Below are 18608 nucleotides of genomic sequence, written 5' to 3'. Positions count from 1 at the left end.
GGGTTGATGGATGGATGTATGGAAGGATAGATGGGTGGATGGATGGATGGGTGGGTGGGTGCATGCATGGAAGAATGGATGGGTGGATGGATGCTTGCATGGAAGGATGGGTGGATGTATGGTTGCATGGAAGGATGGATGGGTGCATGGGTGGATGGATGATGGATGAGTGGGTGTATGGTGTATGGATGGGTGCATGGGTGGATGGATAGATGCATCCATGGAAGGATGGGTGGATGGATGCATGGTTGCATGGAAGGATGGATGGGTGCATGGAAGGGTGCATGGGTGAATGGATGATGGATGGGTGGGTGGGTGGTGTATGGATGGGTGCATGGGTGGATGGATAGATGCATCCATGGAAGGATGGATAGGTGCATGGATGGATGGATGGGTTCATGGGTGGATGGATGCAGGAGTGTATGGGTGGATGGATGGATGGATGGGTGCATGGGTGGATGGATGGGTGCATGGATGTACATGGTACAACTACATAGTACCAGGGCTCTACATTAAAAACCAAAATGACTTGCCCATAAGGAATCCTTAAGGTGAGAACTACTTGCCCGAACTTGCCCCATGTAAAATGAAAAGACTGCCATAATGATATCATGTAATTTTTTGTGGCATCACATGAGAATCTCAAATAAATAAAATAATAAAATAAATAATACTGTAGCGTTGCGTGTGTGTTGTATTCCGGGCTGTAGTTTCATGCATGGACGCTGGGGGGGCAGTCATGTTCAGCTCGCGGTCTTGGAGCGGGCGTTTTGGGACCAAAGAAGAGGAACGAGAGGGAAAAAAGGAGAAGTTCGGTTGCCGTGCCCCCAGCTAGTTAGTTAAGTCTGCAACAGGCCAGTAAGTTGTTTTTCATGCTGCCTTGGGAATAAAAACCATGCAACGATAGAGGTTCATCACTTTTTGCTGTTTCCTTCAGAATTAGACGATGTTGGCAGCGACGCCATGATGGATGTTTTCGTAGTCAAACGATCGCTGATTGGTTGATCGCGAACAACGGGTGTGGGTAAAACGCGGACTGTGGATTACGGACCGCGGTCTAAATAAACGATTCTGATTGGTCCATTGCAAGGATTGCTTTGCAAATTACCACCGGAATTCCGCAGTCCGTGTTTTACCAACACCCAACAAGAACCGCTTTAAAAAAAAACTCTTGGCAGTATGGCATGCCAAAGTGCACTTGCCCGACGGGAATATCACTGATTAGATTTACTTGCCCGAATTTTGTTTTAACTTGCCCCGGGCCATCGGTACATCGTTATTGTCGAGCCCTGTAGTACATACCCCTACAGTAAGTATGCAGGCTTGGTTTGTGCCAAGATGATATCCATTCCTAACTAATCACTTCCAATAATACATTCAGTAAACACAAATAGAATCCAATTAATACAAAATAAATACATGTCAATACAAATATATAATAATATATTCAAATGTCATGAAATAAGTATAGACATGCAGCCTGACTAAGTAACACTAAATACTTCATCAATCATTTGATCATGTTTGATACATAAACAATCATAATCAATCAGCTCCAGTCTTGGGGTCTGACTAAAGCTGTCCTATCAGGTCCTAGCTGGAGCCTGTTGGGATGAGAGACATTCAACGTGCTGTTAATTGACGACATAAGAGTCGTCAAATACATCCTTTTCATACACTAAACCTTCTCAGTGACGCTTACTGGTTACCAAAATGAAGCGTTAGCCTCAAGAACCTACGCCGGACTCCTTCACCTGTGCTAATCATCCTCGCTACGTGGCGCTCCAGAAAATGTTTTACAAATTCCTCTCTTGGAGGGGAAGGCTACATGTGCAGCAGTGGAAAGGGAAAGATGTTTAGACGAAGCAGCGATGTTTAAAAAAGCGTTGGTGGAATCCCGATGAAGCCGGCTTGTTGGTATTGTGGCCTGCCCATGAAATCCCCCCGCTGCTAATTATCTCCTCATTCCCAAGCTAATGTTTGCTGTTGGGCCTGAAATGAAGTCGGATTGGGGAAATCATCAACACCGTCACTTTGCAATCCCTCGTTTTTCACTGCTTACAGAAGTCATCTTTCAATCATGTCATCACGTCATCTCATCACAATAATACTCCACGAAAACACACTTTGGACGTGCACGTCTTCATTATGGAATGGCCTTTATTGTCATTATACAAGATGTACAACGAAATTGGAGATTATTCATCCGAGGCTAGTCCACGTAGTAAACGCATGTACTTGCTTCCAATCAAAATACTAGAAATACTCATACTGAGAAAACATAAAGCACTTCACTACAAGTGTAAACTAATAATAGAAAATACATACATTTAATAGACTTCAATAATACCATTTGACATTTAAAAGGCTCTCAATAATAGCATCACTTAATGATACACTTCAACTAAAATGTCTAAAATGATCATTCAGGACGTCAGGAAGAGTGGAATACATTTACATAGAAATAACTTCCACCAAAGTGGAAGAAATAAATAACATTTTAAATGACTTTAAAGTGTACAAAGTGGTGAAAATCAATCATAAATGAAAATAACTTAAAAGTGTAAAAAATAAACATAGAAATGACCCACATATCAAAGAAAAAAATCTCACAGAACATAAATGAAAATACAAATAATTGCAGCAACAGTGGAAAACCAAAATATGAAGAATAATAAAATAACTGAAAATACAAAATTAAAAATAAACAATAATTAAAATAAATTCCGAATAAAAAACAACTTAAAAAAGTTTAAAAAACACTTTAGAAATAAATTAAATATAAAAAGAAATTACCTCAATAAAAAAATAATGAAAATGACAGAAGAAAAATGAAAATAAAAATCAATGAAACTTCAATGAAAGTGTAGAAATAATAAAAATGTTTGTGGCGGTACTTGAGATGGAAACGCTCCGTCAGCCTCTCTGTGATGATGCCTTCAGTGTCCTTTTCAAAGTCAAACATCTCATCCCTCCCATTTTAAAGTTTAGAAAAGTCCACCCTGGTGTAAAAGCCACTTTGAATGATGGCATTTCATTGCAAATAGAAATACACACGTTGCATACAAAAGAAATACATTGTTCAATCTACATATACAATTATGAGAGTGATGAGTAAACCTGCAGGCTTTGCTACACATCCTAAAATCAAGATAAGCAAGTACACTAACCAAGCATGACATGGTTGTCATGCGTTGGTGGTATAGTGGTGAGCATAGCTGCCTTCCAAGCAGTTGACCCGGGTTCGATTCCCGGCCAACGCACACCTTTTACAAATTTCCCCACTGAGTGACGAATAAAGGCATATCTTAACATGTGAGCGTCATGTTAGCACTTTGGCATCATGTAGCTATGCTAGCTAGCTGTCTTAGTATCTGTCCCTATTGTTAGCATTACAGTGTGCAAGTGTGGTAAAGTACACGTTAGCGTTTGTTTAAGACACACACACACACTTGCGGTAGAAAGAGGCATGAGCATTAAAGCTAACACACACACACGTTGTCTTCCCTTTACACGCTGTAAATGCTAGCATGATGGCTAACAATGCTAAGCTAAGAGCGGACTTGATGTACTGTGGTGTAAAGTATCCGATCCTTGTGGAGGTTTCATTGACATGTTGGTTGTCACGCAGGATTGTGTATTTTTTTTAGCCTCATCTGAGGCTCGGGGGGCTTCATTGTGTCCCACAAAGGATGAGTTTGGTAAATGCAGCCTATTAGGCTCAATATGCTGCCGACCGCTTCATCACTGAAGCCATGTTGTTTCTTTCATGGCTGTGCTGGGAAATGAGAGCAGCGTGAACACTCAATCAGGTGAAAAATAGAAAGACAATTACAGCAAAATGAATGCAGCATTGATTGCTTTGCTTTGCTATACAATCCATTTCATTGGCTACATTTTTACCTTTTTACTGTGTGTGTGTGTGTACGTGTGTGTGGTTGCTAAAGGTCAGCTGGCAGATTTACAAGCGCTGTCACTCTTTGTCCGCTTTCTTCAAAGTGTTTTTCTTTCCATCACAGCCTGTTGAATTGATGGTTGCCCTGCAGCAGTGAAATATGAAATGTTGGAACCCTTTCATTACTTTGATAAGCCATTGATAAGATAGTGATAAGACATCCTAAAGCATTGATTTCCCCAACCTGAGCAGTAAATGTTGTTTTTTGTGTGGGAAGACGGGTGGGAGGTTATTAACATTCATAGAAGCTCGAACCTTTCCTCATAAGAATCAGCGTCTACGTCCTGATGAATCGGTTTGCTGTCCCACCCTGTCACGGTCTTGCCTACAAAGAGTATGAAAAGAAAGAACAAAGTCTTTCTCTTATTGCGTCGACTATATGAGAGTAAATGTGACTATAGGGGTGTTGTTTCATGTCTAGAGGGCTCTAATGCGGCCATTAAGTCAACTAAACGAGCGAGGTGATGAGCAAAGCTAGAAATGAGCGGCTGGTTAGGAGCCTCCTGGGAAACGCGGCACTCAGGGCAAACCTGGCGGTGCGGTTGGTGGGGGTGGTATCGCTGCCGTGCGAGGATGTAAATGGATGTAAATGGATGTAAGATGTCGCTGGAGACGAGCCCACGGCGTGTGTGTGTCCACGGGTGTGTCACGGCTCGTGTGTGTGTGTGTGTTCCAATCTCCTGGCCTCACGGTGAATGTCTCTCAGGGAGGAGCCAAAGATCAAACGCAAACCGGAGTAAAGTTTCCCGCTGACACCCGCAGTAAAAGCGTGCGGCAGCAGAGGCCCAACATGCCCTGAGCTGGCCAGCAGCGGCCATATTGGATAGTACCTGTTCTTTTAACTAAGGAGTGGCTTTCGTCTGGCCACTCTACCATACAGGCCCGATTGGTGGATTGCTGCAGAGATGGTTGTCTTTCTGGAAGGCTCTCCTCTCTCCACAGAGGAATGCTGGAGCTCTGACAGAGTGACCATCGGGGCCTTGGTCACCTCCCTGACTAAGGCCCTTCTTCCCCGATCACTCAGTTTAGAAGGCCGGCCAGCTCTAGGAAGAGTCCTGGTGGTTCCAAACGTCTTCCATTTACGAATAATGGAGGCCACTGTGCTCATTGGGACCTTCAAAGCAGCAGAAATGTTTCTGTATCCTTCCCCAGATTTGTGCCTCAAGACAATCCTGTCTCGCAGGTCTACAGACAGTTCTTTTGACTTCATGCTTGGTGTTTGTGCTCTGACATGCACAGTCAACTGTGGGACCTTATATAGACAGTTATTATATTTCCAAATCATGTCCAATCAACTGAATTGGTGGTGAACAGGTGGACTCCAATTGAGCTGCAGAAAGATCTCAAGGATGATCAGTGGAAAAAAGATGCACCTGAGCTCAATTTTGAGCTTCATGGCAAAGGCTGTGAATACTTATGTAAATGTGATTTTTTTGTTTTCTATTTTTAATCAATTCAAAACATGTCAAAAAAACCTTTTTTCACATTGTCATAATGGAGTATTTTGTGTAGAATTTTGAGGTAAGAGATAATTAAATTCATGGTTCATGGTTCCAGCTTTGAGTCACACATGAGGTTCATGGTTCCGCCTTTGAATCATACATGAGGTTCATGGTTCCGCCTTTGAGTCACATATGAGGTTCATGGTTCCGCCTTTGAGTCACATATGAGGTTCATGGTTCCGACTTTGAGTCACATATGAGGTTTTATATTCTGAGTCATTTAATGGCAAAAACACCCAAACCTTCATCCTCCTTTTGCTTGGAATGCTACAAGTACAAACGACACAATCACACACATGCCACTGACATCACCCAGCACTGTGTGTGTGTATCTGTGTGTGCATGTGGACACCCCCACCCACCCCCCAAGGCTGTGGCTGAAATATGTATGCTTTGTCCGGGAGCGACGCACCCCAGGGGGCCTGCAACCTGGTGGGAAGAGGAAAAAAGCATATTTAAAAGGTTTTTTTACGTGATTAACTGGGAAGATGGTGGCCATCATCCACGCTAGCGTCTGCTAGAGGGTGGGTTGTGAAAATAAAAGTGAAAAAGGCAACGTGGGCGATGATGAGTACAGGTGAGGTAAAAAAGGCAGAAAGGAAGAGGTGATGCATAAATGAAGAAGGCAAAGCGGCTGGTGAGGCCATGTGAAAAGATTGTCCTGGAGTCCCAAACACGTCAACAACAAAGAAAGTCAAAACTTGCTGCACACACGTGCCGTGACGGCGGCCATGATGGCGCTACCAGCCCACTCAACTCACATATGATTCGTATGAGTCACACTTCGTAGGGCCGTCCTCTAGCACCTATGCAAACGAGAGCCTAACCACCGGCTAATTGTACAGGATGCTTGGCGTGCGGTCACATGGTGGAGGTGGGAGGTCATGGGGGGTCAACATCTGGAACTGAAGGTGCAATTGTGACGGTCTCTTAGTGATTTTTACTAAAAGCCCTACCGAGGATGTGTGTAGCTGCCATGCTAACAAGACGTGTTTGCAATACAAATATTCATAACAATACATTGTATAATGTACTTCTGGTTTCAGCCACCTGATTTTCACCTAAAACAGATGATTACATTTTTCCTGCAGAGAAGCTAAGTGAAACCAAACAGTGACTGATGTCCATATTTCTTCTTTTAGTGACACCTCAAACATCAGAAGGTTTGTTTACTTCTATGAAACAAAAAAACAACATGGGAACAAATATTTTGATGAAGAAATAACTATGCTTATTTTCAGATTTACAACATGACAGAAAACATAACACAATAATCATCTATTTCCAGACATTTGCACGCATACAAACTATTGATAGATGAACAACAACAACAACAACGTCACCAAACCAGACAAACTCTGTGCCAGTGAAAACTGCCTGTGCTTTTGTCTCTGCTGGATTGGTGGCCATTTCCCTTTGTCAGCATGCATTTCAGCAACTTCATCTTCTTCATATCCAAGCTGTTGCTGCTGATCGGAGGAAAATAGAACCGTTGCCCCTTGGAGAGAAATACATTGCCGACACGTCTGAAATTCACACAAGGAGACTTTGATCTGTAACTCCTGTGAAAAAAAGCAAAGGACATGACAGATGTCTTTGCCTTTCAACTTTACTTTTTGAAAAGACATCAGCATTAGCATTAGCATATAAACTATTTTTATACACTTATAACAACATTTATTACAACAAGGCTAGGCTATGCTAACAGCTAGCATGGTAGGATTGCTAGCTAACATGAGCATGGTAGCTCTTTTGCTGTTTTCAGAGCTTATATAGATAATGCTTTTATGTTCGATGTTAGCATGCTAACAGTTAGCATGTTAGCTGTCAAGCCATTTTTATATGTAAGACGAAGCACCATTATGCTAGGAGTTAACATGCTTCCAGTGAATATGTTAGCCTTGGCAACATGGTAAAATTAACATGCTTGCTTTTCTGCTATTTTCAAAGGTCTAAACTTACATAGACAGTGTTTTCATGTTCAGATAACATGTTAACATCACTAGCAAGTTAACATTAGCATATTAACTTTTTTGCTATTTTAAAAGGTACAAACTTACATAGTGTTTTCATGTTAGGTGTTAGTAGCATGCTGTTAGTGCTTAATTATGTTATGGTAGCTAATTAAGACACGCTACAATTAGCATGTTAGCTATTTTGTTATTTTCAAAGGTATAAACGTGTATAGTGTTTTCATGTTCAGTGTTAACATGCTAACAGTTAGCACATTAGAATTGTTGTGTGCTATTATTATGTTAGCATTTTAGCCATTTTCTCATGTATTATTTTACATAGACACATAGCGCTATCATGCCAGGTGTTCGCATGCTAGCCACAGCATGTCAGTCTGGTGTCAGCTGGTCACTGCAGCATTGCAGTTTTGTGTTAGCATTCCCTGTAAGTTCCTCTTGATATTGCACATTTTTAGTTGATTGTGTGGTTCATTAACCGTATAAAATAATTGAAGATGTGAAGATATGGTCTACCCCACAGACACGCTCCAAAGTCTTCCCAAAAGTGGGCGGGGGGACCTGCATTTCACTTCCTGTAGGTGGGGCCATGCGTTATCAGCCATAAATGCGTGCGGTGTATGCCTTCTAAGGGACGTCCTAATGAGCCTCTTCGAAGCCACGCCCTCCCTCCACCCCCCCTTCCGGGCTTCTGCAGCGAGCTGAAAGAATGACATCTTTCCGGACTTAGGAGCAACAATTGTGTGCGTGTGTGTGGGGGAAAAACAAATTCCCGTCTGGCGCTGTTTTGAGGCTGCGGTTTAGTTTGTCCCAGATCGTTATAAATATTTATACTGACGCCAAGACCGCAAGAAGTCAAGCAGCAGTGGAGATGATGAATATGCATGATGGTCATGAATATTTAGGAGTGTTTTATTGACATATGTCAGGCACTTTGGAACGCCGACGTACGCTTCCACTTCCGCTTCTTGGCTGGCTGTGTCTCTTGATGGCAACGCTGGACATGTCTTCATCTTGAACGGACGCCATCAACGGACGACGTGGTGGTTGATGCTGGGTTGCCATGACATTGTTATGATGCTAGCGCGTATCTAATGACATGCAAAACAATCATAGATCAGGATGAGTCCAGGAAGGGCGTTGCAAGGGTGGGAGAGAGGCTGATCGGGACCCCCAACCACACTGCTGAGTTGTCACTGTCCATTTCATAGGACCATCTTTAGTTTTCTAATTGTCACTTTCACTTTCCCTACCATCGAGCGTCTCAGAGACGCCATGCACGTTTGTGACATGAACACAACACGATTCATCACCGTTACCTTTCTCTCGCTAACCCACAGTGTTATCAAAGTCACCCAAAAATGGAAGTCTACTATTCCAAAATAGGACAGAAAGTGAATGAGTGAATATTCCAACCATAATGAAACTTATATTGGAGAAGAACAAAAACTATATCTTTAAATGTATCTATGCTATAGATAGTGGATTTGTTTTCAGATAAAACTAATTAATGGATAAAGGCAATCTAAAATAAATATTGTTGAATTAATAATAAATAAATACACATGAAAACTGTACTGGTGTACATTATGTGGTGTACAGTATGTGTACAGTATGTGGTGTACCATATGTTGTGTACACTATGTGGTGTACACTATGTGGTGTACACTATGTGGTGTACTGTATTTGGTGTACACTACGTGGTGTACAATATGTGGTGTACAGTATCTGGTGTACACTATGTGGTATACACTATGTGGTATACAGTATGTGGTGTACACTATGTGGTGTACAGTATGTGTACACTGTGGTGTACAGTATGTGGTGTACACTGTGTGGTGTACAGTATGTGTACACTGTGGTGTACAGTATGTGGTGTACAGCATGTGGTGTACACTATGTGGTGTACAGTATGTGGTGTACACTATGTGGTGTACACTATGTGGTGTACACTACGTGGTGTACAGTATGTGGTGTACACTATGTGGTGTACACTATGTGGTGTACACTACGTGGTGTACAGTATGTGGTGTACACGATGTGGTGTACTGTATTTGGTGTACAATATGTGGTGTACAGTATGTGGTGTACTGTATGTGGTGTACACTATATGGTGTACAGTATGTGGTGCACACTATGGTGTATACTATGTGGTGTACAGTCTATGGTGTACACAATGTTGTGTATACTATGTGGTGTACACTATCATTTGGAATTTCAGGTCAAAGATCCAAACGTTTACTTTGTCGCTCCTTCTTTTTCTTAACTCCTGTCTAGCCTTCCTCCTCCCCCTTCCTTCCCCTCCCCCTTCCTTCCCCTCCCCCTTCCCCTACCCATAGCAAAGTGGAAGAAGCAAATATCAGCACAATAGATCATGTTGACAGTTTAATTTGGCAGCTTGATTATCAGTCAACGTGATAATGATATCATGCAGCCATCCAATGAACGTGTTCTATATTTACCATCATCGTCATCATCAAGTCAGCGCTTGCGTTGGCGTGGTTCATCAGAGATACGGCTGTCTCCGGGGGGACGTGACACTTTGCCAGCGCCTCCTTGATTGAGTTGTGGAGGAAGGAATGAGAGGGCCTTCCTCCGTCTTACGCACAGAGAGAGAGAGAAACAGAGAGAGCTAGCTAACAAGTTAACAAATAAGCAAACTTGTAAGCACGCCAGTGGGCTTTAGTGCGGATCAGCCGGGGCAGGGTGCGGGCACGTTGGCAGCGCTGCTCCCATGTGGAGCGTGTTGACGTGTTTGGAGGGACGCCGTGATTGCCCTTCCTCGCCGTTAGCTGTTAGCATTGGGCTTTAGCCAGCATCTATCTCAGCATCCACGTGGCGGGTGGCTACATGGAAGCCCTGACAGCACACTTGGTGGGATACGGCTGCAGGGGGGAAGGTATGGAGGCCCACCGGGGCCCAGTTCTGATATATTGCTATGTTACACAACAGTATTATAGATATGTTTGAATATGGTTACTCGGTATTTAACGTACCATGAAGTATGCCATCCTGACTGGGGGCTGCTGTGGTTCTTCTGTGCAGACGACGTGCCACCCTACTTCAAGACGGAGCCCGTTCGCAGCCAGCTGCACTTAGAGCGGAACCGGCTGGTGCTCACCTGCATGGCCGAGGGCAGCTGGCCTCTGGAGTTCAAGTGGATCCACAACAGCACCGAGCTGACCCGCTTCTCGCTGGAGTACAGGTGAGGGACGCGGCCAGAGATGTTGGCCTTCATGGAGGATCATTCATTTACTAACATCTAAAACATCTTAGCTGCTAAAACCACATCCAGCCTAGACAGGGGGTCCAGACTTTCTCTTCTGGCGAGGGAAATTAATGACACTCTTTTTTACCAATGTCTTTTCATTTCCCAAATATTTCACTCTGAAATCATTTTCATACATTTCTTTGTGTAATGTTATAATATGATTATAATAGATAATGTGATTTTATTATACTATAGCATATAATATAATATTATTGTAATATATCATGGGCAGCACGGCGGTCGAGTGGTTAGCACGCAGACCTCACAGCTAGGAGACCAGGGTTCAATTCCACCCTCGGCCATCGCTGTGTGGAGTTTGCATGTGTCCCCGTGCATGCGTGGGTTTTCTCCGGGTACTCCGGTTTCCTCCCACATTCCAAAAACATGCTAGGTTAATTGGCAACTCCAAATTGTCCATAGGTATGAATGTGAGTGTGAATGGTTGTTTGTCTACGTATATGTGCCCTGTGATTGGCTGGCCACCAGTCCAGGGTGTACCCTGCCTCTCGCCCGAAGACAGCTGGGATAGGCTCCAGCACCCCCGCGACCCTCGTGAGGAAAAAAGCGGTAGAAAATGAATGAATATTAAAAAACCTTTTCCACAGCCTACATTTTCAAAAATAGTTTTTCATATACTACAACCTCCAAAGTCAGCTGGGATAGGCTCCAGCATACCCCCGCCCTAGTGAGGATCAGCGGCGTAGAAAATGGATGGACGGATGGCTGGATGGGTGGATGAATAGTTTGCTAGCTTTAAAAAGATGTAATACGTCACTATCATGATGTTACCAATGATGACAAGGTGAGTGAAGCAGACACACTGGCCGCTTTTTCCTCACGAGGGTCACAGAGCCTATCCCAGCTGTCTTTGGGCAAGAGGTGGGGTACAACCTGGACTGGTCGCCAGCCAATCACAGGGCACATATAGACAAACAACCATTCACACTCACATTCATACCTATGGACAATTTGGAGTGGCCAAATTTACCTAGCATGTTTTTGGAATGTGGGAGGAAAACGGAGTACCCGGAGAAAACCCACACATGCACGGGGAGAACATGCAAACTCCACCCAGAGATGGCCGAGTGTGGAATTGAACCCTGATCTCCGAGCTGTGAGGTCTGCGCGCTAACCACTTGATCGCCGTGCCGCCCTATCTCAAGTACAAGCTGAAAGAGTCACCAAGTGCTCATTAGTTGCGTAATCTGCAACATCTGTCCTTAAATCTATACGGTCTATATCTATCTATATTGTCTATATCTTTATATCTATTGTCTATATCTACTGTCTATATCTATCTATACTGTCTATATCTATATACACAGTATACAGTAAATACAACATGCTGGATACTCATCCTCCTCGCCCTGCTTTGCCCTCCTGACACTCCAACCTCCATCCCTCCCTCACCAGGAAGTGTGTGTGTGTGTGTGGGTGCAGTGGTAGTGGGGGGTGGCAGATAAAGCGTCTTTAACGGTAACTAGAAGATTGTTATCGTGCAGGAACACAGCCTTATCTCTCACTGAGCCGCTTTCTGTGTGTGTGTGTGTGTGTGTGTGTGTGTGCGTGCGTGTGCAGTGACACACAGTGTTTATCACACAGTACAAGTCCAGGAAAAAGGAAGGTTTTTGTAAAAAGGGATGCCAGCCAGGCTGGAAGATGTTCCCAGTGTAGCCCAAGTGGGGTACATTACATCCACCATTCTTCCCCTGGTTAGCTTCATCATTAGCATCCTCATGCTGACTCGTTATGGACGCTGTCACAGAGATATGACCCCCAGGGTCAGAATATAAACAGAAAAAGGAGTATATATTCAGTAATGGGATATGGGGAAGTATGATTCATTCCAATAAATCCAATAAAAAATAGCAGAGATAACCCATCATTTAAAATAGATTAGCCATACTGTGTGGGTGATGTGTGTCACATGTTCATGTTGACAATGATATTGTAATGGCGGCTGAATAACTAGACGTCAGGATGGCTGTATTCAGTTGGCCATTTATTGTAACAGCAGCATACAGCACTTCCTGTCTTGCACGCTGACTCTCGTCATGGCTGGAACTTCCCCAACACTTCCGCCATCCCTTATTCCTCCAAAAGCTTGCTCTAACCAGCATGCTGAACCGGACTGTCCTCTATGGCTTACAGTTGGAACACCGGGGGTATTTAAAATTTTACTCAAATGCAAATACATAATCTGTAGATATATTGTTTTTCACTGTTTTTCCATTCCATTCCATTTCATTGGAATAGACTTTATCTAAGCTAGACTCAGTATGGCTATGGTTTAAGTCTGCATATTCATTTCATAGCCAATAGAAGGGGAAGTTGACCAATCATGATGAAGCAGTATCTGTCCACAGCTTTGTTTAACATTGATGTCTCTTAGAAGTAGAACATTTTTTAACATTGTCTTAGTGTTGCTTTTGGAAATATCACCTACTTTAGGCTGTTATTTGGGCCCTGTCCCGGAATGCAGCAGCAACTTGTGTCCCAGGAGTTAAGTGATGCACCTGAATGCATCATTTTAGAAAAAGCTGGAGCAGCACTGACAGCAGTTTGCTAGTTTGGATCCTGCTTGTTGAGTATGAAGTGTCCATGATCTGACAGGAATCTTTCCATGGTGTCCCAACTCCAAAAGAACCACTACCCCCTTCTTAATAGTATCTGAAATACAAAAATACTGTACATACAGCCATCAATAAAGCCTCATTTGCGGGAGAATCCCTATCACAGTGCCAGATTGTCACTGCTAGGGCTATGTGGGGATGAATTGGAACAACAATAAAAATGACATCTTCATGACAAAACACTCTTAACGCACAAAGTTAACATCCACACGTCCTAATTTGGTGATATGATGCACACGGACCAAGGAACAACATCGTTCTGTCTCCTTCCTGCCGCGCTCTCCTCGTACTGTGAGGTGTTCAGGCGCACTCGTAATTTTGAGTGTTAGGCGCTAAGTGTTGTTCATTTTTATTCACGTACACACTATGGCAGGGGTGGCAGGGGTCACTTCTTAACTCGCAGGCCGCATTGATTTAACAAAATTGACCGGGGGCCAGACGATATGTTTTACACATATAATTCTAACAGTCCACCTGGAATTATTGTATCTGTAAAAGTGTCATGCAATCAGCAATATTTGTTTGTGTCCCTTTTTTCAGGAGCACTATGTAAACAACAGACCAGGTTGTATGTTAAGTTTAAATGAAATACTTTGGAAAGAACGGGCGGGCTGTATTCAAACGCTTGGCAGGCCGGATGGGGCCCCCGGGCCGTAGTTTGCTTACCCCTGCTCTTTGGCAATTGACGTACCCCTGGGGGTATACATACTCCACTTTGGGAACGCCTGATGTAGAAATATGTGTTCTCTAATACCATCATCATCATGCGTGTGGGAATTAAGGGTATGGAAAATAATCAATATTAATCGATAAATTAATCGATCGGCTCATTTACTGTGTATGGATGCAATTGACGGGTAAAATCGAGATTCATTGCGATGCGTTTGGGGGTATCGGTAAAATTCGATGCAAGCGCTGTTTTATTGTACAGCACTGCTTATTTGCATCATGTTGAATTGCATCATATCGCAAGAAATTGCACCATATCATATCAGATTGCATTGATTTGAACTAAATGATTATCGCATCGTATCGTAAAGAGGGTGAATTGTATCGCATCGTATCACCAGAAAATTCCATGTATCGTTAAAGTAACGTATCGCTGGCAGTGCATTGAGATGTGTATCGAATCGTCCTCAGTGCTGAGATTCACACCCCTACTGTGAATGCAGCATAACGAGGATGAGGTGTACCTAATGATGCGGCCAGCGAAGCTTACAACAGGAAGTCACTCAGTCCAACTTTTTTATGCGGCACATGAAAGTGGTCTGATTTCACTTTTCTTTTTTAATTGGATTGGGCTCCATCCGTGCTGACAGCACTTCCTTTGATCCATATTTCAAAGTAATGCACCGGCAGACTTTTTAGGAAGGAAAAGGAGACCCTTTTTCCCTCAGCAGCGTGGAAGAAAGAACTAGCATAGCAGAACTAGCTCAGCTGTCACTGAGGAGATAAAAGACGGCTTCCTGTCACATGACTCGGATCTGCCAATGAACAGACGGAACCGGCAAGTGTTGATGTGAGCACAGGGGGCGTGTCCTGGCAAAGAGAGGAAGTGGCGGTGGCGTCATCCATCCCAAAAGAAATTGAAATGGCACGATTGCCAAGATACATAAGCACCTGGGATGGACTTTTTATCTGCTAAGCGTCCGCATTCCTCAATGTCAACTTTTTGAAGAGCATAAGGGGGGGTGGAGGGGTAGGGGAAATGAAAGTTTTTTGACAGTGTGCCGCTGGAGGAGTGATCTGTGCTAAATTGTTGATTTGTCGTCTGTGCCGTCTTTTTCAATCCACCTGAAGCTGCGTGACGTCCACCTTCTGGTAGGATTTCACGCTGGCTTCTGAGCAAATAAACCCAGTAGAGATGTGGCCGGAGGAAGGAGACATGAAGGAAAGCCACAGTCACGGTTTTCAAGGTAAGTAGGCACTTTTCTCTCTCTGTCGTTACGAAGAGAGAAAGAGCCCCCCTTGAACATTCGGCTCAGAAAGGCCCAGGTAGCTGACGTACGAGCTCCAGCTGGGGTGGAACCCCACCATGACACACATGTACCTGTTGCTTCAGCACAAACTAAACACTGTGGTGGTTCCACAAGCGGGAAGTCCTACAGGGCGGCAGCTAACGACGACTTTAATCTTCTTGTTTGGAAAAATGGGCCGGGTAATGGGTGAGGTCAGGGGTCGGCAACCTTTACCATCACTTAATTAAAAGCCACATGGAGCCATAAAAGCTAATTGAGCACTAAATTGGACGTAACGCTACATGTAAAATGTCCTTGATGGTCCTAGATGGTCGCGCTCCTGTCTTCCTGTCCTCCTGGTGGAGTGAGGAGCCTCACCAATGGCCATCTAGCCATGCTTCATAAAGCCTCACTGACATGATTTCTCATTTCATTATCTTCTACATTTTTGTTGTTGAAAGCAAACAGTAGATTCTCACAAATGACATTTATTGTCCATGGCGGCGACCACGAGGAACAACAAAGCATCATGTTTTAGTACGATGACTCGGGTAAACACACATAGCATTGTACGGGATAGAGGATGTTTACACGGATTATAGCCAACATTTGAGCTGTGTGTTGAGAGGTTTTGGAGGAGGTAGAAACATTTGGAGATGAAATAGAGAACTTCAACCTTAAGACATAGAGAAGATATAGACATAGAGAAGACTGGTCGCCTTCAAAACGCAAAATAGTGAGTATGATTGACTCTAGAGTTGCTTGTCCTTCAATGATTCTTTTAAATCGGCTTCTTAATGAGCGTAAACGGGTCTTTACAACATTTATGGTGTTCCCTTGAAGCAGTCATCAGTGAAATGAAGGTGGGGGCCCATCTGCCTCTTGTTCTCTACACTTGCTTGTTGTCTTAAAGCAGGGGTCTCAAAAATGTGGCCCGCAGGACGCTAGTTTAGGCCCCCGCCTTGATATGAAAGTTTAATGTTAGTGTGGCCCGCACAAGTTTGATATGGATGCTGTATGGTATCATGTACCCAGAAAAAATTATTACGTTTGATTAATGTTCATGTTAAAGGTTAAATAACTGTTAATAGTTATCCTCCCTATCCATGTGGAAGCGGTAAGTTTTTGGCTTTTTAAGTTTAAAGGAAATAACTTGGAGGCTACCGTTTAGGTCGCTAGCTCTCTAGTTTGCGAGTTAGCAGAGTATAAATGTGACTATAGTCGTGTTTTGTCATGTCTACAGGGCTCTAATAATGCTTTGTTAATTTTAATCTGAAAAAATAATTTGTCTACCCACCAACTATATGTGGTTTCTTGAGTTTTTATTATTTGCCGTTTTATTATTATTATTATTATTATTATTATTATTATTATTATTATTATTATTATTATTATTATTATTATTATTATTATTATTATTATATTTATTAGTGATTGATTGATTTTCTTTATTCTTGATTTGTTTATTTATTTTTCATCTTATTTTGTGTAGAAAAATAAAAAGTAAAATATTTGAGAACAGTGGAATGTTTTATCAGAGCTTTTCTTGTAGAAAAGTTTGTTAATTTTTCTGTTTTTAATAAATGTGTTTTTGTTTTTTTTGGAAAACCTGATGCGGCCCAGTCTCACCCACACCCTAGCTCCAGTGGCCACCAAGTAAATTGAGTTTGAGACCCCTGTCTTAAAGCCTCCTCGTTTAGAGAAGAAGAAAATTCCAGGATGACTAAGATACTGTGAACATCCAGCAGCAACACAACATTTGGCATGACTACTATTTGGATGTAAAATATACTGAAGTCCAGCATCTACCTGTAGAAGCACTTCCAGAAATGAGGCTTTGAGGTTGTCATGGCTTCTGCCATGAGCTATAAATGTCATTTTGCCAATTTTAGCCAACCATGTAGAACATCATTAGCCACAATACATAATCCCAAACATGAATAGATGATAACCAGCCTGTCTGACCACAATCTTACCTTAATGGTGAGAAAACAGCATTAACATTACTTGGGCATACATTACATAGAACATAGAATACAGCCGATGTTCATTTAGGAGCCTCTTATGGATCCCATCAAAAACTGATTTCATCATGAAAAAGTTAAAAGCTGTCAGATTCCTGCTGGCACGGAATGTCTTCCTGCTAGCTTTGCTCTGTAAAGTCACAAAATAAATATTGTTCAAGAATCAAGTCAATAGTTTACTTTGGATGAAGGAGTCAGTGAGGACGTTAAGTGGAAGTTAAGCCTAAAAGGGGAGTGGCTGCTGGTCACATGTCTCCTGCAATTTTCCTAATTTTTTCACGTACCTTTTACCTTCATCCTGTTACAATGTGTCGTACCAAAACTCTGTAGCCTCGGTGGTGGAGAGGCTGTTTACGGGAATCGGAGTAGATGTGCATGCACAAATGTGTGTGACTTACGTACATACCTCTTAAATGACCACACTGTTCACTTTAAGCCATAAAACTTGGCGGTCTTGCACTCCGTACGGTTCTTGGTCCATGTGGTTGCAACTTTGTGTATGATGTCAACCTAAAATGGAGCCTGTCGCTGATGAGGCATTGCCCATTTTGGGGAACAGAGATGGCAGTGCAAACAAAGTGGATGGTATATTGGACACGATATTGGCAAGCCAAGGCAAAATTTTAGCAAAACTTTTGGATGCTAACTGAAACACGTGTTAACTGGGGCGGATGTTAACCAAGGTAACCGTACATCGTATCAAAAGCAATAAACTTTCATTTCTCAAGAGGATGTAACATTGCCACTGCAATGTCAAGAGCTTTTAAATCAAATAAACAAACAAAGACATGCAAATGGACTCTCTTTTAGCAAAAATGTGCTTCAATCAATCACAATATTTCTGATTTTAAATCAGTGTCACTTTCATTATTGTCTGAATATCCACAAAATGAAATAACCTGGCGTTGACATTGTGTGTTAAGGCAGATGTGAGCTCATGTGTATATACACTTTCAATAGATCAATGCAAAACATCAATGGACAATTTAGCCCTGTCATTGATTAGCAGATGCAGCTAGCTCACTTTTAGACTCAGACAGACTCTATTGATCCACAGGGGAAATTGCTTGGTTACAGTTGCTGAATTACAGAAGAAAAAGACAAACACATGTAATAAAATAAGATTTGCATATTTCCAAATAGTGTGTAACACAACCAAGCATATATACACATTAAAGCTATGAGGTTAGCTATTGTAGAGTTGCTGTGTGGAATGAGTGACGTCCTGTAGCGTTCACTGTGGGAAGGGAACTGGAGGAGTCTGTTGGAGATCTGTGATTTGCGCTGCCTCGCTC

At 42.7% G+C, this 18608-nt stretch overlaps 1 protein-coding gene and 1 non-coding gene across 6 annotated transcripts in view; both read left to right on the top strand.

Annotated features, from left to right (window-relative positions):
* sdk2b (sidekick cell adhesion molecule 2b) overlaps positions 1-18608 on the top strand; it is a 253907-nt gene that overhangs the window by 162531 nt on the left and 72768 nt on the right. For 4 of the 5 annotated variants that reach the window (XM_058067737.2, XM_058067734.2, XM_058067735.2 and 1 more), the window contains exon 2: positions 10473-10632. In XM_058067737.2, the coding sequence (XP_057923720.2) occupies positions 10473-10632 (160 nt within the window). Of the gene's footprint in view, positions 1-10472; positions 10633-14953; positions 15248-18608 lie in introns of those variants that run through there. The other variant, XM_058067739.2, reaches the window with a different exon arrangement.
* Positions 3192-3263, top strand: trnag-ucc (transfer RNA glycine (anticodon UCC)). Its single transcript has one exon. It is a non-coding gene; the product is annotated as a tRNA-Gly (tRNA).

This window comes from Doryrhamphus excisus, linkage group LG2 (assembly GCF_037039965.1).
Source record: "Doryrhamphus excisus strain RoL-2023G ecotype Guam linkage group LG2, RoL_Dexc_Guam_v1.1, whole genome shotgun sequence".
NCBI lineage: Eukaryota > Metazoa > Chordata > Actinopteri > Syngnathiformes > Syngnathidae > Doryrhamphus > Doryrhamphus excisus.
Note: the sequence above shows the minus strand (reverse complement) of the source record. Positions and strands in the feature narration are given on the sequence as shown.